General features: G+C 39.2%; 1 protein-coding gene across 1 annotated transcript in view; it reads right to left on the bottom strand.

Moving 5' to 3' along the window:
- Window positions 1-22,192, bottom strand: part of LOC108701858 (potassium voltage-gated channel subfamily H member 8) — a 224,621-nt gene that overhangs the window by 17,309 nt on the left and 185,120 nt on the right. The window contains exon 12 of the mRNA XM_041577236.1: window positions 9,715-10,052. Coding sequence (XP_041433170.1) covers window positions 9,715-10,052 — 338 coding nt within the window. The remainder of the gene's footprint in view (window positions 1-9,714; window positions 10,053-22,192) is intronic.

Raw genomic sequence — 22,192 nt, forward strand, 5'->3', positions numbered from 1 at the left:
GAAGGGGGAGGTACAAACCCAAGAGGGAAACCCCCACGGGGGAAACGAATGTGATATTCAATTTAAGTCAACATATCCTCACCCCTGGTGAATTCTCTCTCCTCAACAAAGGCCTTTCATTCATACCCTGTAAAACGCCTGAACCAATTGACATCCTGGGGGACATCCATAGATTTCAGCGGAAATTGAAACTTCGGGAGCACTTCAGGCACAAATCTAGAACCACTGCCCCGATCTTTAAAACAGCCAGTAAATTTGACCCTCCAAATACCCCTGCCTCTATACGCACATTCAGCAACATGTTGTCTAAAGAGATGTCTCAAATAATATTGCATTCCAGACCACACCAGAACTTATCGCCCTTAGAGAGACAAGCCATCGGCACACTAACACATGACAATGACCTGGTCATTCGGCCAGCGGACAAGGGAGGAGGGATTGTACTAATGAGCTATGACTATTATAAACAAGAATTACTGAGCCAGCTGACTGACACTTCGACTTACCGTACCTTACCAGGGGATCCCACGGCAACTTTTAAACGTGAACTGGACAGTTTGCTGCAGTTAGCCCTTTCCACAGGTTGGATAGACCCTGACACACATACGTTTTTATGCTCAGAATTCCCTCGCATTCCCATTATATATACGCTCCCAAAAATACACAAATCCCTGTCTGCACCCCCAGGACGGCCCATCATCTCGGCTAAGGGCTCCCTGTTCCAACCTGTGGCAGAATTTATTGACTATTTCTTACAACCACTTGTCACTGAAATACCATCTTATACCCGTGACGCGACACACGTAATCAGAACCCTTAAAGCACTGGGGGAACTACCAGATAACTACTTACTAGCGACAATGGACGTAAAAAGTTTATACACTGTTATACCCCATGACCTAGGCATTCATGCCTGCAGGATAGCACTTGAGACACGCACAGACAAAACTGTACCAACAGAATTCCTATTACAGTTGTTAGAATTAACACTAACTAGGAACTACTTTAGATTCGAAAATACCTTTTATTTACATGTATCTGGGACAGCAATGGGAAGTGCCCTAGCTCCTTCCTATGCTAATTTATTTATGTTACAATATGAACAAGAAAACATTGCTACTTGGACTGGGGACAATATCATTTTATACTTACGCTACATTGACGATTTGCTGTTTATTTGGAAGGGCGACTCTGTGTCCTTGCTAAACTTTGTGGAAAAACTCAATACACTTGACACCCCTATCAGACTGACACTGAATTTTGATAACCATAGCATTGAGTTCCTGGACCTATTGATATTTAAGACAGAACAGGGCTTAGGTACCAGTCTGTATAGGAAACCAACGGATCGTAATACGATCTTGCATGCTAGCAGCGACCACCCACCAGCCACCTCCAGAGCCATCCCATACTCACAATTCTTACGGACTATACGCAACAACAGTAATCCTCAAAAGACACTGTTACAACTTCGAGAGACATTCACACGTTTTCTAGACAGGGGCTATAATGAGGATCTCTTACACCAGCAACTGCAGAGGGCCCTAACACATACTCAGGAGGACTTGATAAGTGAAAAACCGCATGTTACTAAATCAGAGAATACACAGTTAATTTTCACCACCACATACTCACATCTGTCCAAGGACCTAAAGAAGTGTGTGCAAAAAAATTGGCCAATTATCGCCATGGACGAAACACTTTCCCTACACCATGCCCCAGCACCTATGTTTGGCCACAGCAGGAATCGTAGCCTGAAAGATATTCTGGTGAAAACTGACTTCGTGAACAGAACTAAGGAAGCCCCGAATTGGCTCTCGGGTCAACAGAAATTGGGGTGCTACCGGTGCTGACTGCACGACGTGTAGATCTATGCTTACTGGCAAAGACTTCCCCCACCCACATACTGGAAAACGCATAAAAATACAGTATCGCTTGACTTGCACCACATCGTTTGTGGTTTACATTGTAACTTGCCCGTGTGGCCTCTATTATGTAGGCAAAGCCACTACACCACTGAAGGATAGGATCGCAAACCACAGGTCAGCTATAAGTAAAGCCCTAAAAGAAAAAAACGCTAAACAACCTGTGGCAAGACATTTTCTACAAATGGGCCACACCCTACCCACTTTCCGTTGTATGGCGATCGATCACCAACCCCCTCTGGCGAGAGGGGGCAACAGAGATTTGGCCCTCCTTAGACGGGAGTCGAGATGGATATATCGCCTAGACACAGTAGCTCCCCGTGGATTGAACGAAACCCTCCCTCTTGGCTGCCTTATATGAATCCTTGGATTGAACTTCTATATGGGGATAGCTTATATCACTAAGTACATAACTCTGGACAATGGCGATATGGATATATTAATAAGGCTTTCTCTGACAAGCTTTATCTGCTTCAGCTTTATGATTTCTATCAAAACATTTCTTTGTGCTTCCTCCATCCCTTTACCCCCATCTTTCCTATTGTCCATGTGCTGTCCTGTTATCTGTGTTTTTAACCCTACGCAGTACTGGGGCACCGGACCGACCAGTAGCCACTAGACTCCTATGTGTTTCCATACGTGACGGGTCCTAGCAACACAGTAGCATGTGGGTTGTGGTCAAAGTACTCTGTGTATCTGATAGCCGCCCACTCCTTGCTGGAGTGGTGCAGCGCCGGGCATACCATCCCCCACCGCAAGTGGGAGTACTGATGTGTACCAACAGTAATCCTTTACCCCGATGACAGGCCTGGAGTCTATTTACCCTCTAGTTCTTTAAACTTTTGTGCAGCGACACTGAGAACCGCTTTGACAGCGATCGTGTCCTGAATACCACACACTCCATGGCTGGGCTGGATAAGTGACACGCAGAACCGCTTGGACAGCGGTCGTGTCTTAATTACTGTATGCTCACTGATAATGCAGAAGTACAGAGACCCGGTAGAAGCATAGTATACACCCACCGCTGCTCAATGATAGGTCGCCAGGCCCGCCTTTGACACGCACTGACAGTTAGAATAGGAGTTGGGGGAGTGGCCTACATACTGACACTGTGCACTCACAGTACTGCGCTCTTGTTTTCTTTTGGTTTTCTTTTTCTCTTAATCTTTTTTGTGCGTTTCACCCTGCTGTTATATCTTTCCCCATGTACCTTTTAGATTATATCACTGGCCAATAGATTTGAGCACTTTCACTGACACCTGTATGGTTGCCTAGCAACAGATTTTGGCGCCATTTCAAGGCTTTATTACCTCTGGGGGGTTGTGGGTGCTGGATGTTTGTTTGTTTTTGCTCCTGACGAAGATCCCTGTGGGGGATCGAAACGTTGAGGCTTAATAATAAAACATTTTTTGTTTTTTCACTAAAACCCTGTGAGTGCCGCAATCCTTTTTCACTGCTTATTTCCCATGCTGGCACCCAGGTATTAATTTTGTCTACGGAGTGCACCATTCCTTTGGTTTTATATATATATATATATATATATATATATATATATATATATATATATATAATCCTCTCCAGAAGAAGCCGCACAACACAGGACTTATAATAAAGTGTTAAATTTATTTAGACACACTAACGTTTCGGCTGCCACACCAGCCTTTGTCAAAGTAACAAACATTTCAAATTTTACCCTTAAATACCCCAGCTATGGCGGGAGAATGATACAGACCCTCCCCTTTCTAACATGCAAACGTGTAATTATACTAATAGAAAACACACATGTAGTAAAATTGATAAAATGCATACAATATACCTCGAAGATGATCAAAATAAACTTTGTAGCATAAACCACTTTACCAATCAGGTGAACAATGTAGCAACCACCAAGACAATCAGTAACATGAAAATCGCAACAGTATCAGAGCAGCTGTCATCTAAACAGCACTCCGTTACAATATCATAATGAGATCAGTATTCAAACCCATATGTGCAAGGTGACGACTCTCCCTAGAAAGCCTAAAAAACCATTAAAACACCAGCTTAAAAAAAGTTCAGCTTAAAGAAAGATCCGAGGAGTTAATCTGGTGGCACACGGATCAGATTAACTCCTCGGATCTTTCTTTAAGATGAACTTTTTTTAAGCTGGTGTTTTAATGGTTTTTTAGGCTTTCTAGGGAGAGTCGTCACCTTGCACATATGGGTTTGAATACTGATCTCATTATGATATTGTAACGGAGTGCTGTTTAGATGACAGCTGCTCTGATACTGTTGCGATTTTCATGTTACTGATTGTCTTGGTGGTTGCTACATTGTTCACCTGATTGGTAAAGTGGTTTATGCTACAAAGTTTATTTTGATCATCTTCGAGGTATATTGTATGCATTTTATCAATTTTACTACATGTGTGTTTTCTATTAGTATAATTACACGTTTGCATGTTAGAAAGGGGAGGGTCTGTATCATTCTCCCGCCATAGCTGGGGTATTTAAGGGTAAAATTTGAAATGTTTGTTACTTTGACAAAGGCTGGTGTGGCAGCCGAAACGTTAGTGTGTCTAAATAAATTTAACACTTTATTATAAGTCCTGTGTTGTGCGGCTTCTTCTGGAGAGGATCGTATGAAGAAACTTTGAGGGATGCACCCAGGCAACGAAATGACATTTATCGTGAGTGCTGGGAATTTGGGGGAAATATATATATATATATATATATATATATATATATATATATATATATAATCATTGGATAAGGACCCGCACTCCAATATTTCGTGAAAAAAGTTTTTATTTTAACTTGTGCATCCAACGTTTCGGCCCATGCCTGGGCCTTTATCAAGGATATCAAGGATCAAGGATTATCCTTGATAAAGGCCCAGGCATGGGCCGAAACGTTGGATGCACAAGTTAAAATAAAAACTTTTTTCACGAAATATTGGAGTGCGGGTCCTTATCCAATGATTGTATGCTGAAGCTTTGACCCAGCACCCACAGTATCTCCAAGACTGGATCAGAGTGCGAGTGTTTGTCTATATATATATATATATATATATATGTGTGTGTGTTCTTGAGAAGATATGTTGTATACACACAGAGACTGGTGTAAACAAATAACCATTCCCCCAGCGAAAGGCCTTTTCTATCACAAATAACGCCCCCCATTACCTCTTTTACCCCCTGCAAGGAGCAAAGGGACTTCTACTATAAACTAAAGCAAAGAACTATAAATGTAAGTACTTTGGTGTTAATTAAGCCATGTATGACCTTTTTCTTAAGTCGTGACTCTCATATGTGATGTAATAATGAAAGGGCAGAGTTCTTGTGTCACCATGAGACCTACCACTGTTCTCCCAGCATAAGGATAAATAATTGATATTTCAAAAGCAAAAAGAACACAGGCCTGGTAAAATACATACAGCATAATAATCTCTTTTGGGATATCTAATATAAACAAAATTGCCTCGGGATATACGTGTGATGAATGAAGAGAAAAAAAGAATTAATAAAGTTGGATAGTTAATGAATCTTTAATATCAGCTGTTATTTACTGTATTCATTGTTTAACTAATGTCACGGTGGTGTGTTTTCTATGTCTAGGGTTATGGAAATAAGAATCTATCTATACAAATATCCATAAATATTTATTTAGGAATTGGCATGTAACTTCCTTCAGGCTGGTGCTCCTTTGCATACTGATTTACACAGCTGAATGATACCAGCCTCTATATTTGCTGGAAACTATTTGAGATTTCTGTATTATTTACTAAATAATTCAGGAGCTGTTGTCTGGTTCTGTGCTTGGATGCACCAATGTCTTATGGATAAGCCTTGTGTGCCTTACCTTTCCGGACCCCTAAATCCCTTCTCATCATAAGGCTAAAGTAATGGGAATATTGGAAGCCATTGAATTCTGTGCTCATGGAAGGGACTTTGTGGAATAAGGTTTTAAAACTTTAATTTTATTTTATAGACATGTAACATTTAACCTGTTAAGCTTTGGACATAGGGGTTTGCCACCAATATATATTTATGCAGGTTAGTTAACCTGAAGTACAAGGTTCTGTTGTATTATCACAGAGAAAGTGCTTAGGGTGAATATGGGACTTAACATTGTTAAATTGTATACATCTACAATCAGGGTCGGATTTGGCTGGCGGGACACTGGGGAAAAAACCCGTTCGTGCATGCATGAGTTTGGATGTCCGGAGGGAGCCCCGAGTGACTGCTAGGAGGGCCCTTGTTGTTGCAGCTCCGGTGGGTCCCCAATGCTCTAGTTTGACCCTATATACAATACAACCTTTTTACTTTGTGATTCTTTTTTTCCCGTGAGCTACAAATTCTAATTCCTGCACCAACACTTTACCAAATTTCTAATGCAGATTCTGAACTTAATGGTGCAGTTCACCTTTATAAAACCTACCATTTTCATTCTCCAAGGTATTGTAGTTTATCCGATGAAGGGTAGGGTTACAAATTCTGAGAGGACTGCTATCTATATAGAGATATTGATCTATATAGAGTTTTTGCAGCAGTGTAATTTTTTGCAATTTTTAGCAGAATTTTTTCATGTCACCTAGTGCCAGAATGGAGAATCGACTCATAAAGCCACCCAAAAGTCTTCACTTTTGCCATTTACATGTTTTTTTGCAGGTTGTTTAGGTAGGTATATGTCCTCTTTAAGTGGCAACAATACTACTTGATTTTAAATTTTTCAAGGGCTAGAAAAAGATGGTAAAATTATGGGAAAATCTAAATTGCATTATATATAATAAATTGGCAGAACCACAAAAAATGGTGTTAAAATGTAGAAAAACTTCAAATTAGGGGATGTAAAATTGAGTTTTCACTGTAAATGTATTGTCATGTAATGTGTGTTGCCAGTCGAATGCCAACTGGCGCATAAAATCTTCGGTCGGATCCTTCCGATCTCCCCTCCCATGACTTAAAACTACCATTTTTCCGGCTCCTACATTTATAGATTTACACCCGCCCTGCCCCTTCCATGATGTCACTGGGGGGCGGGTTGCACACAGGTCTTTAAATGGAGGAGCTGGGTCGGGCTGGGTGCTGTTAGAGTTTTGTTCGGGTCCTAAAAATCTGGCCATGCACATCACTAAAATGTACAGTATATATAGTCAAATAATCTAAAATTTTTGTAACAAAAAACTAATTACAGCAACCCTTTAACATTGTATCCAGAAAGTGCAAATGCAACATTATATAGATGAAAATAAGCAGTGCTTCAAAGCACATAGCCTGTTCTTGGAGCCATTGATAATAGGGACAGGCAGCAGAGAATATGGGGAAAGTGCTGGTGAAAGGGCCAGGAAGGGTGCACACCTGGCAGGTATTTTACTGGCCTAGCCGGTTAAAATGATGCTTGATCCCAATGTTATTTAAAGGGAAAAAGATAATTATATAGGAAGGCCGGTATTTTTTTCCAGAAAAGGTGGCAACCCTAGTCACGTCAGATCCTGGGGTAGGTGGGCAAAGTCAGTTAGTGGCAAGAAGAGGAGTTTGGCACCATTGTTGGAGGATCCGGAGCAGCATACCAACTACCTGCCTGTTGATTGGTCTAGGTGACTAAGGGGTAAATTTACTAAAGGGCGAAGTGACTAACGCAGGCGAAAATACGCCAGCGAGGCGAAAATACGCAAATTTACTAACATTGGTCTTTTTCTGAATGTGACTTCCTTCGCCAGAGTTTACTACACCAGGTTAGAGCAGGTGAAGTGCAATAGAGTAGATAGGAGTTTTGAAAAAAAAGTCCCAAAATAGTTGAAATGTTTTCTAAGTCCCAAAAAACACTGGCGTTTTTTGGGTGATAGGCTGAAAAAGATCTAACTTTTTTTAGGGTGCCCACCTTCCCCCCTACATTTATGGCACCTTAACTATACTGTGGGCACATGTGTAGGGCATTAGAACACCTAAATAAACTTTTATCAAGTTTTCCTGCACTTGTGTAGTGTTCTGTATGCGCTGCTGCATACACGTCCATTGAAATTCAAATTTGGGGCCGTTTGCAAATTAGCCTTTGGTAGCGCAACTTCGGACCGCTCATCGTAACTTCGCTAGCGCAATGTCGGAAACGGTCGGTAACTTGTGAGAAACTTTGGATCTTTGTGAATTTGCGATGTCCTGGCGGATCTACGCCTGGCGAAGTTTCGCGAAGTGCGGCGAAGACAACGCTGGCGGATCTACGGTGGTAAGTAAATTTGCCCCTAGGCATAGGGTTTGCATACGGGTGCTTGGTCATAAAGTTTGTCACAGCAGGTCGTAGAATACTTGCCTTGAGGGGACTTCCAAAAGAGGGGTGTCAATTAGTTGCCTGGTTTCACCTGCCCATCTGACAGCAGCTGGCATGTCATGTAACCAGGGAAGTGTATGGTGGTTCATTTTTTTGGAAAACATTCCATCAAGTTTTACGTAAAAAACCTTTGTACATTAATATGTTGTTATAACTGTATCAGAATTTTGGACTGTAATTAAATCTGTAGCATTTTCAATCATAACATCTGGATATCAGTGCGATTCTGGGGAATGGGGTAAAAGGCAAGGGAGGTTCAAGGTTAAGTAAGGGGTGATGCTTTTGGGTATTTCTCCTGCAGGGCTTGATGCTGACTCTATCAATCTTTTGTAAATCTGTAAAAAAAGGGTTACTAATAAAAATAAAAAAAAATAAAAGCAGTCATTTGCCAGAACTGTGTACCCTGTAAGGAAGATCTCAGCACCAGACGGCTACATATGAAAATGACATCTGCTACCTGCTGAAAACAGAACATATCAAGTGTCTATGTATATTTTATATTTGTCCAAGATATACAGTGACCTTTCCTCTAGCAGCCAGCAGATCTGTAGCTGAATTTTAAACTAATACTGGGACAGCAAATTCTCAGAGCAAGAATTTCTTTCAATATCTGCTTTTTAATGAACCCAATTTGTACCAGATTCTACACAGAATGACTGTGGGAGCAAGCAATAAAATATTAGACACAGTTTTCAAAACCCAAATTGAAGCAGACAGCAGAATTTCTAGGAAAAACTCTGTGCTTTTTGTCAGAGGCTAAAATATTGTTCATAGAGGTAAACTCTCATGGGAACAGCCATTCAATTTGAGATAGAGCAATTTATTTTCCATTCCCTATCGGCATATACAATTTAAACCTCTCTCATAAAATAGGACATTTGTTTCCAAGGTATAGTTTATTTGTAAGTGTTGGCTGTCAGACAAACTTTAGGTGGCCCATTTACTAAGGGTCGTAGTGAATTTTGTAATTCAAAAACTTTGAATTTCGAAGTAATTTTTGGGTACCTAGACCATCGAATAGGCCAAAATTTGATTGAAGTTGAAAAAACTTCAAGTACTGTCACTTTAAAATATCGACATTTCGCCACCTTAAATCTGCTGAATTGCTGTTTAGCCTATGGGGGACCTTTGGCTAAGTTTCTTTTGTACGATCCTTAGAATCATTTGATTCGAAGGATTAAATCGTTCGATTGAACGATTGAACGATTTTTACTTCGCTCGAAAATAGACGTTTTTGATTGAGACTATCAAAGTATCAAATTCGATGGTCGAATTTCGAAGTTTTTTAACTTTGAAATTCAACCCTCAGTAAATGTGCCCCTAGATGTAACCAAAAAGTTGGTCCTGTCACCCAGCCACATGACATTTGAAAGATTTTTGTTCTAAAAAGAGAGGAATGAAACTGTATTGTATGCACAGGGTTAATTTGACTAAAATAAAAAAATTTTTATTAATTCCAACCAATTTATATTTCCTTTACTTACCTGGGGCTGAGCATGGGAGGAGCACTGATACTCAGTGCAGGTAGCTGAAGCTTGCAAGGTCTGCTCCCATCTGCATATGAGAACTTTGATTTTTCACTTCCACCAAGAAGGTCCCCAAAGCTCTTATCTGCCCTCTTAGTGGGTGTCTTAAAGGCTCTTGGTGTGAGTGGAGAAAGCATTGGAGAACTAAAGGCCTTAGGCAACTTTAAGGAGGATTCAACAGGGCTGACACCACGTGAGCTGACTGGCAAGGGGCTTCGTTCATCTTCTTCAAGCTCATCATCTTCCAAAATAGACGGTAGCTTCTGGATCACCCCTCCGTTACTCTCATAGTCAAGCTGACAAAACAAAAACACAGGCCTTCTTAGCACTAAAATATTTCTCTTTATATCCCTAAAACAATTGTCTTGATGAACATTTTGTGACCGACATGAAGTCCAGCTACCATCACTGGCTTAGCTGTTTGGGTTAAGGTAGAGTACTGACTTTGCACAATTCTGAGTGACCTGCTACTTGACAAATATGATATATCAAATCAAAATAGCAGCTCTGGTAGCTGTACAATATTAGCAAAAGATAAGAGCTAGCTGATTTCATATTATATACCCAGTATTAGTATAATAATATTTACTACATACAATTGCCAAGGTATATAACTACATTTTAATTAGAAGGGTGGACATTCCATGTGAATTATAATCATGTAACCTTTAATAAAAGTAAAAAATGTGTCTTCCTTCTTTTGATTTTCAACAAATACCTCAATGTAAAAAAATGAAAAACCCTGCCAGACAATAGGCCGGAATTCCAGCATCTTTGGAATGTAGCTAAAGAACATTTTGTGCAATAAAACTCCCAAGTATGTTGTTTCCCTCCAAGTTCTCTTTACAAATGGACTGACTGTTTGTTCACAGGTGTTATGGATTTTCCAAATGTTCTGTACTCCAGCACCAAAAAGTGTTTAAGAACAGACACGCTACATCATGCTATGCTGGATAATATCACAGATCGTGCAATGAAACCAATGAGTACACTCAAGACATTATAGCTCAAGGTCTTTAAATAAGAGAGTGCCTCTGCACATACGTTATAGGAACTCAGTATTATAATCTTTATATATCAGCTTATTTCAGATATCCAGAATGACAGATATAATTGCAAAATATCCATCTTGCACAAAAAAGAAATATAAAGCCATTCATTTGATGAAAAGTATCATTTAGACTCTGCAGAGGTACCATAAGGGGCAGTTCTGGGACGTACATCATTTTGGTGGAAATGGCAAAATGTTATAGAAACTTGTTACTTTATAAGACTTCAGGCTCAGTGTTGGACTGGCCCACCGGGATACCAGCAAAACTCCCAGTGGGCCCAGGTGCCAGTGGGCCCTCATGCTCCTCAGTGTTGGCCTATTTCTTGGCCATTCCCTCATTCTATGAGAACAAAGAGCCTAAATAGATGGAATAATAGATTATAGTATGTAAACACAAGAGACTTGGGGTAAATTTATCAAAGAGCGAAGTTCCGTCACTAGAGTGAAATTCCGCAGCTCTCCATTTATTTCTATGGGATTTTGAAAGGCGTATTTATCAATGGGTGAAAGTGAAATTTCACTCTTTGATAAATACGCCTTTAAAAACCCTATAGAAATGAATGGGAAGTGGCGAAATTTCACTCTAGTGGTGGAACTTCACTATTAACTTCACTCTTTGATAAATATACCCCTAGGAGACTAGCGGTTGAGTGAGGATAGGAAGAATATAGTACTGAGAGTTTTTTTTGGTGGGCCCCTGGTCCAAGGTATTTGGGTGGGCCCCTGGAGTCCCAGTCCGACATTGTTCAGGCTGCCTGAATGGAAACAGAGGCCCGGCATCTCTAGTCAATTAATGGGTAATTTAGGGGAAGTATGGAAGCAGAACATTCTGGGTAAGAGAAAAACTTCCCTAAATTGTGAACATAGCAGCGCAAGAGATGTATCTCTTGATTGTGGAGGCAATACAGTTGGGGTTATAGCAAGGGAATGTTGCTATGGGGTTGAACATACAACCAACCAGCAATATATTTGGGTGCTGCATGTCACCTCACTTGTGCTTTCAGTATTATCATTTAGATATTTAGCACTTATAGTAAAGAGAGACACCCAAGCAATATTCTAAATTAAACCATTATTGCCGGTGTACATTTACAACCTATTTAGGATACTCTTATCCATTGTCAAACCACAAAATATTGTAACAATTACACTGTTTTCCAGTCTTAAGTCCTTCAGTTTTTGTTGTCTTGAGATAAAATGCTGGGAATTGTACTGCCTCAATAGCTAAAGACATATCATTTGGGCAAGGTCTGTATTGCCCCTGGCCCCACAATCACTAAAGACCAATTGTTAAGAGTTATAACTGTGAACATCAGGATTCTGGTTGGTGGATATTCCAGTAAATAGTCTTATCATCCAATCACTTACATGTATATATGTTGTAATCTTCATGTCAACTCAATTTCTTCCTCAAAGGTATTCACATTGCATATCACATTGCACACAGGATGCTATCATATAGCAAGGCACCAAATAAAAGGCACCAAATAAACTATTTGTACTGTTAGCTTCTAAACACAGACCCTTGCTGTTCATGCTCAGACAATTCCCTGAACATTGTAATTCCTTATCAGTCAATAGCATTCCCACCAGCCTTTTGTATTTCATTCAGGCAGTGGATCTATAACTGTGTCTGCAGATCTAGAAAAAAACCCCCAGATAATTGTTAGAGGAAAAGGAGCAAGTCTGGTCTCATGCACTGATTGTGCTTGTGGACCCAGTAGGGAGGAGGGTGCTAGCATCGTTGAATAAATGGATGGATGATTTCTTCAATTCAATGCATGAAAAGCCTTAGCCTCATCACTAAGGCAAATCTTTGTTCTTAAACTATATAACTATCCATACCATATTAAGAGCATAACATTTTAAAGGTACAAAAATAAATTGAGGCTATTTTCCTTTATGATTTAACTTAAATACTATAGTACTGTCTATGTTTCTTTGGTAAATGTAACACCCAATAGAGCTTAATTATTTGGCCACAGAATGTGGTTCAGTTTGATCACAAATCAGGCCAAAATAGGCTGATTCTTGATCCTGGTATATTTATAAAGATATGCTTTTTATCTTCACCCTCCGATTTACATTATAGAGTAATAAAATAGATGTTGCCAATTGTAACCCAACATCTCATAGTATATATCACACGTTCATACGTTCTCAGTGTTATCCGAGTGGTACCAGCTTACTTTGTAAATATAAATTAATAATATTATCAATATTAAATGCTGTCCATTTTATTTCAACTTCTTGTAACTGTATGTATAATTTTCAGGTTTCTCAGTGATCATGATTGTTGCATGCACTGTGCAGCTTACTCATCCATAAAGAGACAGAGAAAATTCTGTTCTTTGTATCTTAGTATCTTCTGTATATTTCTTCCATGTATTTAATTCTCATTCTACCTGCCTGTGTCATGGTTTTAGTTGTTAAAACTTGAAACAAAGTGAAAAATGTCTTCAGAATCAACTGATGGTCTTTCCAGTTGTTATAATGTTTGGTTTCTTAATATTTAGGCAGGTGCCTATGTTTTTTTCTCTTTCTTTAACTTCATTAATAAAGGTTTTCATGTCTTCATTTTCAGCTATGAGTATATTGTCGTCAACATATTTATTGATTTGATTGACTTGTTGTTGCATCTTCCGCTAATCTTAAAGCCTTGGGCATAAGCCTTCCCCAGGCTTGCTTCTCTTATTATTTGTTCAGATTATATATTAACTAATGATATATAAAGATAAGATCTGTAGTCATGGGGTAGACTCCCCCTAAAGTATAGGCAGTCCAGGTGCACATACCCTAGACCGGTAGATCGGGATCTACCAGTAGACCTCTAGCTGGTGATCAGTAGATCTCAAGACACTGTCAACAAACAGCCTGTCTAAATCACCCTCCTGTTTCATTCTTTTCATCCAGATATTTATTACATTAAGGTTACACAAGAAATGATTGTTCGTCAAATATAACAATATACCTTTTCTCCTAAATCAGTATTTAAATAATATTTTCCATGGAACAGAACAATGCTTTTATGGATGTAGATCATAATGGGAAATCATGAATAAAAGTAGACCTAAGGTATGGGCACTCTTGAACTAGACCATCAGCTAAAAGAGGTCATAACATAAATGATGCAGTTCCAAAAGTAAGTTTTATTTGAAGATAAAACATTCCAGAGCAAAAGCTTATTTTTTACAGCATATTCAAGGGGCTCCTGAATTTTACATGAAAACACAGCTTTCTAAATATGCTATTTTTTTACACAGCAATACCTGCCAACCAGACTTGAGCGGCAGATTTGATGACTATTTGACTAATAGGCCCCTTAGCAGACTAACCAATAAAAAATGTGTTAATTTGACATGTGATATTTACACATTATTAATGTGTTATTCAATTCATATCTTGTTCTTTTTTTGTATTTTGTGTGTATGCCTTTTCTTATGATTATAAAGTATTCTTTGTGATTTAAAAAAAAAAATATATAATTCTTTTGGTCGGTGCAACTCTTGAACTCTAGAAATTGTATTACCCAAGCAGCCATGAGCCAGTTTGAATGTTGGGATGGAAAATCAGTAAGAAAAAACCCAATATGAAAGATAAGCAGTTACAAATAAAAATAATAATTATATTTAATCTTTGGTCATTGATCTCCAACAAGCCGATAGCATTATGGGTTACAGGCTGGAAAGAAAAAACATACAAAATAAATATGAACAAGTGAAAAGTAGCTTACGTTATGTGCCTCTCTAATATACTAAAGGTTATAGTGATATCTATCCTCTTTAATGATTATTTAGGTTAGTATTTTTTAACAATTCGGGAAAATAAAAGCAGAATGTTATCACAGTATTTAGAATGATTTCTGTGACATGAGGAAACGTCCTCCTCTGGGGCTGTGCACAGAACATTTTAGTGCTTCAAATCTAGTCAGTAATTAGTCTGAGAGAATATCCAGCTCAGCAGCTTTTATTTATAGCTTCCTCTCCCCTTGGGATCTCACCCACAGCGGCTGCTGCTCAGCGTGGCTAAGTATAGACAGCAGAGCTATTTTTAGTATCACTAAGGCAGTGGTTTTCCAGGCTGCTGGGAGCCCCAATCATGCATCTTATGGTCTGTAATTTAGGTTAATATTTTATGTTTCTTAGGATACAAAACATAATTCGAAATTTAGGGTAAAAGAATAGTCTGCTGTAGATGCTGTGATGCCCACCACCTTGCAGTATGCTCTTGAGTCAAATCAGGTAACTGTACAAACTAAATATTTATTAACCAATATTGTCACTCTTGCTCACACTAAAATAAAAAGTAGTTTCAGGGTAGTTCTGAAGTTGAAATTGCCATACTACCCCTTGCATCTTGACGACTTGCATAGTAGCAGTTGTGTATAGGGAAGTAAAAATTGGAGCTCATTTACAAACGCTGTGCACCTGTGAAGCAACCCATAGCAACCAATCAGTTATTAGCTTTTTTCAGGCAGCTGCTGGTATAACAGTGAAAGCAATCATCTGACACAGTGCAGGGATTCACAATGTCGCTCCATCCCTCCAGGGCCCAGCGCTGGGAACTAAATGTTCTCGATGGAGAAGGCCTCCCGGTTCCCGTGCAGGAGGCCTCTGTTGTAGAAACCTTAAGCCAATTAACGCCTGAGATGTTAATTTGCTTCTCAGTGTAGCAGAGAAAAAGTGAATTTTTCATAATCATCAAATTTGTAGTAAATGGCAAAACTACTCAAGGAGCACTATATGCATATTCACATTAATTTTGTTCTAGCCTTAGTGTCCCCTTTAACTTTTTGCATATTGTCATTGTGAAGGTGACAGGACTCCCACGTTTTTGCGTATCTGGCTTTATTTTCTGGAGTTCATGGATCATTTTTTCCATACTAGCTCTGAAGCTGTATTGAAGATGTGGAAATCCAGCCTTTTCATTAAGCCTCTACTGTAGTGTTGCTGAGGACCAGCAATATGTCACCAGCAAAAATATGAAGGGGTAATTAAGCCAGTGGTGTCTGGATTGTTTCTGATTTTTTGAGCTTGAGGCTCTAGCATTAGTGCAAATATTAAAGGTGATGAAGGGCACCTCTGTCTAGTGCCATTTGTAATTGAGAAGGCACCCATAGGGCTCCAACCATACACATTTTTGTGGATGGTTTAATATATAAAGGACGTACCAATTTAAGAAAGGTGGAGCCTAGAAGAAGAATTTTAGTGTTTCCTCCATATAGTCCCAGTTAAACCTATTGAACACCTTCTCTGAATCCAGTGACAACAACAGACCTGGAGTCTGTTCCTTTTTCAGGATGTGCAGGATATTATGAAATCTGCTTGTGAGAATTCCTGTTTGTGAATATAAATCCCATTTGGTCCAGGTAGATTAAGGATGGGAGTATGTTGTTCAGCCACTGGGCTAATAATTTAGAGTACATTTTAAGGTTTGTATGGTAGTTTTGGCATAGATCTTGTGGTTTCCCAGGTTTGGGGATAGTGACAATGTAAGCTTGAATATAATCTTGGTTCACCTCTCCAGTATCCATGATATTTTGGAGTACTTTAAGCAGATGTGGGGCTAGTAGCTTCAAAAAGGTTTTATAATACATATTGATGAACTGCTGATATTTCCTCTCCCATTATTGTTTGTTTTAGTACTCTTATTGGGTCTAGAGTTGCCACCTTTTGCGGAAAAAAAATACAGTCATTCCTATATATTTATCATTTTTCCCTATTAATAACATTGAGATCAACCAACATTTTTACCAGCCAGGCCGGTAAAATACCGGCCAGGTGGCAACCCTAATTGGGTATAACCAGTGCCGACTCTGACTAAGGAGCCGCCTGAGAAACCTATTTATGCAGCAGGGTTCCAGGTAGAGCACAACAATACACAAATTGCAGTCTTTTGAACTATTGTATATAGTATATAGCAAATTTATTTGTTATTTGTTCTCAGTTATTTTTTGAATACGAGAAGTGTTGTGTGGCTGATGCAGTTGTTGTTGTACCGTTCTCAGCTTCACTTCTGAGATTGAGTCTCAGCTTCACTTCTGATATTTGGTTTCTTCCCTAGATGTTTAAGTCTTTTTTAACTAGGGATATGAATTCCCCCTTAAGACTGCCTTATGGGCTAGCTAGACTGACTGTTGGTTGATTTCTCCATTTGAGTATTGTATAAAATATTTTTAAATTTGTTTTTAAAATATTATTTAATGCAGGATTCATGGTCTTCCCTGAGCAATACACTTTCATTCGTTCTCCATGGTAGTTTATCTCTGGATGCTGTTAAGTCTGGTTTTTCTATTCCTATTCCTATGGCATGGTCAGACCACGTTCTTAAGCCTATCCAGTCTTTTGTGGTTTGGGGGTCTTCCAGAACTGCATCAATTCTAGTATGGGTTTGGAATCTTGGGGAATAGTATGTGTAATCCCTATCTAAGGGATTATTTGCCCTCCGAATATCTATTAAACCATGCATATGCAATATGTCACTAAAGACTTTGGATTGGTTCTGCTGGCCTCCTCTACCTTTTGGTATGTCTAGGCTCAGATCTGGACCATGTTTTAATCTCCCACTACAATGCATTGTCCCTGTTTATACTGAAGTAATTTTGAAAGGATAGTAAACTGGAACCTGTTTTTCGTTTATGCATATATATTAATAAGGGAATAAGTGGTATGTCTCAGTTCACAGATTAACATCAAATATCTACCAGCAGGGTCCACATACATATCTGAAATGGTATTTTGGAGGTTATTACAATTGAGACTCTTGATTTAATATTGGCATATACATGAAAAATATGGGGAAAGCTTGTTGTAGAATTTAGGGGGGGGGGGGTTTACAAAAAATGCATGATTAAGTTATTGGTTCTGCTTATTTGGGGAATTTAGACCCATGCTATTTATTGAATAGAAGCACACCATTTTGGTATAGGAATTGCATATTTTTCCCATACCTTCCAATAACATTTTATCGTAGTCTTTTTGTACTCAAACAAATATAACACCTAGCAAAACAACCAAAAGTAGCATTGGATTCAATACATGTTTGAACAGTTGTATAGAGTAAGATATAAAAGCAAATAATAGCATGCATACTGCAATATAGTGTTGATTGTGCTTATCTACTGGAAACCATAGGTTGACTCCTTATGAAGACTTGTGGATTTGGGGTGGTGTAAGCAGGTAGATTAGACTGATTCCATCCAGGGAGTTGCTCTAAAGCCATAAAGATTGTGAGGGAGAGTCATGTTCACTATTCCGTATTGAAGGAGAGAGATTTTACACTTTTTGCCATTCCTTTTGTAGTTTACATGGTGAGTGTGATGGTGACAGCTGCATTGGTTGTACAGGGTTTTCTGAAGCTAAGGGGATGTCCCATCTTGCGAGTCGTCAATATGGTAGGGACACCATTTTGCTGGACTATCAATTCTACTGGATATCGCCAGCAATATGGGATATTATGTTTTACTCAGCAATTTTGTTATTTCAGCTAATGCTTTGCATTTAAGAAGAGTTTGTGGGAATAAGTCCATATAGACTTCCAGTTGTTGTTATTGATTTGGACAGCATTTTCTTCCTTGCTGAAGAGAGCAATCTGTCCTCCATTTTATAAAAGACAAATTTATCTAATTGCCTGGTGCTTTGTCCGGGGCAGATTTGGACTTTGGTACTCAATGTATGAGAATGATGTGCTGGCTGACCCAAAGCCTGCAGGAACCAAGGGTCGGGTGGATTTGGGTCAACTTCTGCACAGAGTTCATGACCTCTTAGTGCCCCACTTCCACCACACGCGCTCCTTATAATATACTCATGCGCCGGTGCGCCTACCCCCTTCCATGAAGTTACTGGGGGACGGATGCAGAAATATAAATGGTAGCATAAGGCGGGTTAGGGTCGGGTGCGGGTTTTCTTTGACCCACACATCACTAGTATGAGATCTATCGCTAGTTCCAGGTTGTGCAGGTCTGGTTATATTAGCTCAAGGATGTCGTTTTCTAAGTCTTGGGGGGTTGACTCCGGGATCCCCATAAAGCGTAGATTATTCCTACGGGACCTATCTTTTAGGTCTGTAACTTTGTCTTTACTGCGCTCTGATTCAGACTGCATTTTGTTATGGGAATCTGCCAGGTTGTTATGAGCTTCTGCAAACTCACCCATTTTCTCTAAGTGGGCTGCCAGCTCTCTAAGGTCTGTCTTGAGATTGTGGGAAAGCTGTTTTATGTCCCCTTGTAGGACTTGTTTCATCTCCAGCAGCATTTCTTTGATTTGCACTGCTATGGCTGCCATTGATCCCAAAGCTATGTCTGACATTGCAGCCTGGTTCGCTTTTTCCACGGCATGCGGTATTTCCAAGATGGCATCTGCAGTAACCTGTGCAGTAGCGATGTGCTGGCAGGCCCGATATCCACGGTTCGACCATTCGATAATGGAAGTACTGTCTCTTTAAAAAAAACTTCATACTTCGCCAAATTAAAGCTACCAAAGTGCAATGTTAGCCTATGGGGACCTTCCAGAGCACTTTTCTACGTTTTTTTGGTCGAATAGAAATCCTTCGATCGATCGCTAAAAATCGTTCGAATCGTCCGATTCGAACAATTTAATTGTTCGGTCGAACGATTTTTATTCGACTGCAGGATTGCCAAATTTGTTGAAAAAACTTAGAATCCGATATTCGAAGTTTTTGAATTGGATGATCGAATTTCGAAGTTTTTTGTACTTCGAAATTCGACCCTTGATAAATCTGCCCCTTAATGTATCTTTATTGGAAGCAAAACAATCCTATTGGGTTTATAAATGTTTAAATGATTTTTAGCAGACTTAAGGTATGGAGATCCAAATTAAGGAAGGATCCCTTATCTGGAAAACCACAGGCTGTGAGCATTCTGGATAATAGGTCTCATATCTGTATAATTTAATACAAAGAAACCTCACATGCAAATGTGCTTAATTGTACTGCTAAAATTCTCAACTTAATATTTTACCTGTATTTCTCTTGATACTGAACAGAGTTTTTGCTGTAAAAAATCACTCACGCTGATGACAAATCCCCTTTTCACATAAACAAGGTAAAGGAATACAGCAAGATTTTTGTTAAACATGCTTTCAAAACTGCAAGGGATAGGCTAGATGTAATATTCTGCAAAAATCACCTGCTTTACATTATTAAAGCACCAATGTCACTAATATTTTGATTGCATTTCTTGTCATACATTGTGGATAAATACATGTTCACAATGAACAAGTCACCAGGGATTAGGATATATAGTTTGGTAAACAGAACTATTTCTTAATATTTATTTAGTATTGGATTTTTGTAATGGGTGTCAGGCTCCATTGTTAACAGAATCAATGGGCTTTTACAATATAGGAATTAATCAATCAACACAGATCCTTTTCCCTTGAATGCTAATTTTTGTATTGCAAACCCCCACATCAGGTTCTAGACTGGAGTTCCCCAATGCACAGATTTCCTTGCATCATAAATCACTTGCCAGAGCTTACATCTTGTTAATTAAAACAGATATTTCTGACAACTGATGAAGCATTATATGCCTGAGGACACAAGACTGGGGAATGTTCAGAAGATGAATGTAGATAGGCATACTAGAGGATATGGAAATCAGTGTGAAAGATGGTATTTGAAACAGATAAAACAGGAATAAATATGATTTGTTCGGTGAAGAGCAAAGGAAATGTGCATTGCCATCAATACTAAGTGTTCAGAAATCACAGAACTAAGTTTTGTTTGGTGTATAGGTTTTATAGGGCAATTGAAAAACATTGCCACATTAATGATCTCCTTATAGCATATCTCTTCAGCTCATGGGCTGGGTTAACGTTTATTTCTCTAAAATCTCTCAGAACAGAATTATAGGCATCAAATGAATGGGATGACTCCAACCCTTAGGTGCTACCTATGTATTTTAAGACAAAAGTAACAAAATGGGCATCAACGTTTCATTAAATTGCAGACAATGATCTTCTGGTTGTGTCATGCAACATAACCCTTTTTCTTAGCGGATCTAAAGCAGAGTTCTATGTGTTCCTCTGTAAATATACTAGAAGAAGTAACTTAATGTTCATGCGAAGAGAAACTGCGGTTCAGAATGATGGCCTCTATTAAATGCTTTAGACAATCCAGTACAAAACATACAGAGAGTTTTCTACAGGACATTGGTAAGGCAGTATCCTTCTGCTCAATATAAGATATTTACAATGGTGTCTAGTTTTGAATCTTACAGTAAGGTTATTATAATTGGTGCTATAAACTGGGATAATTGTTCACATTTTGGGCAGGTAAGGAGAAATGGAAAAGATCTACACAAACCTGGGACATCCAGCTTCATGAAAATGAAGAAGTCCTTAATGCAGTGTCTGGCACATTGTGGGGCAAATTTACTAAAGCGTGAAGTGGCTAACGGTAGCGCAAATTCGCCAGCGTGACATCATTTCGTTACTTTGCCGATTTACTAACGGGCACTGGTGGACCTACTCTAGCGCTACTTTGCATCCTTACGCCAGGCGAAGTTGCGCTATGGCGAAGGGACGTAACTACGCTAATTCACTAACTTGGGGATTTTACTGAACGTTACCGATTTATGCCAGACTTGCCTTCATCACCTCAGACCAGGCGAAGTGCAATAAAGTAGAAAGGGCTTGCTTAAAAAAAAGTTACATTTTTTTTTTAAGTCCCAAAAAAATGCTGGGCACCCACCTTCCTCCCTACATATATTAACATATGGCACCTAAACTATACTGTGGGCACATGTGTAGGGCAAAATAACAACTCTATTTTATTTTATGAAGCTTTCCCAGACTTGTGTAGAGTAATGTATTTGTTGCACCGTATGCAAATTAGGCATCGCAGGCGTAAATTCACTTTGCTTGACGAATTAACGCTAGCGCAACTTCGCTACCTTTCGCCTCCCTGAGCACAACTTCGGATTTTAGTAAATTAGCGGCGCCCTGGTGAAACTTCTTCTGGCAAAGTGTGGCGAAGGCTTCGCTAGTGCAACTCCACAGATTAGTGAATTTGCCCCTATATGTTTCAGTAGCAAAGTACATGTGCAGTAATTGCCTGGTCTGCTCCATCCATAGGTAGATAGTTGCCAGTTGGACTACTGGTTATATGGAGGGTACAATATTGTAATGGTGTGGTAGAATGGGCAATAGAAGAGGTTCAGTGGCATAACTTGCTGTTTGAGGGTCCAGAGAAGGGCAACTAAGCTGGGAAAAGGAATGGGAAATCTTAGCTATGAGGAAAGACTGGCCAGGTTGAGGTTGTTCGCGCTGGAGAAGAGGCGCTTAAGGGGTGATATGATAACTATGTATAAATATATAAGGGGATCATATAATCTCTCTAATGCTTCATTTACCAGTAGGTCTTTCC

This window comes from Xenopus laevis, chromosome 9_10L (genome assembly GCF_017654675.1).
Source record: "Xenopus laevis strain J_2021 chromosome 9_10L, Xenopus_laevis_v10.1, whole genome shotgun sequence".
NCBI lineage: Eukaryota > Metazoa > Chordata > Amphibia > Anura > Pipidae > Xenopus > Xenopus laevis.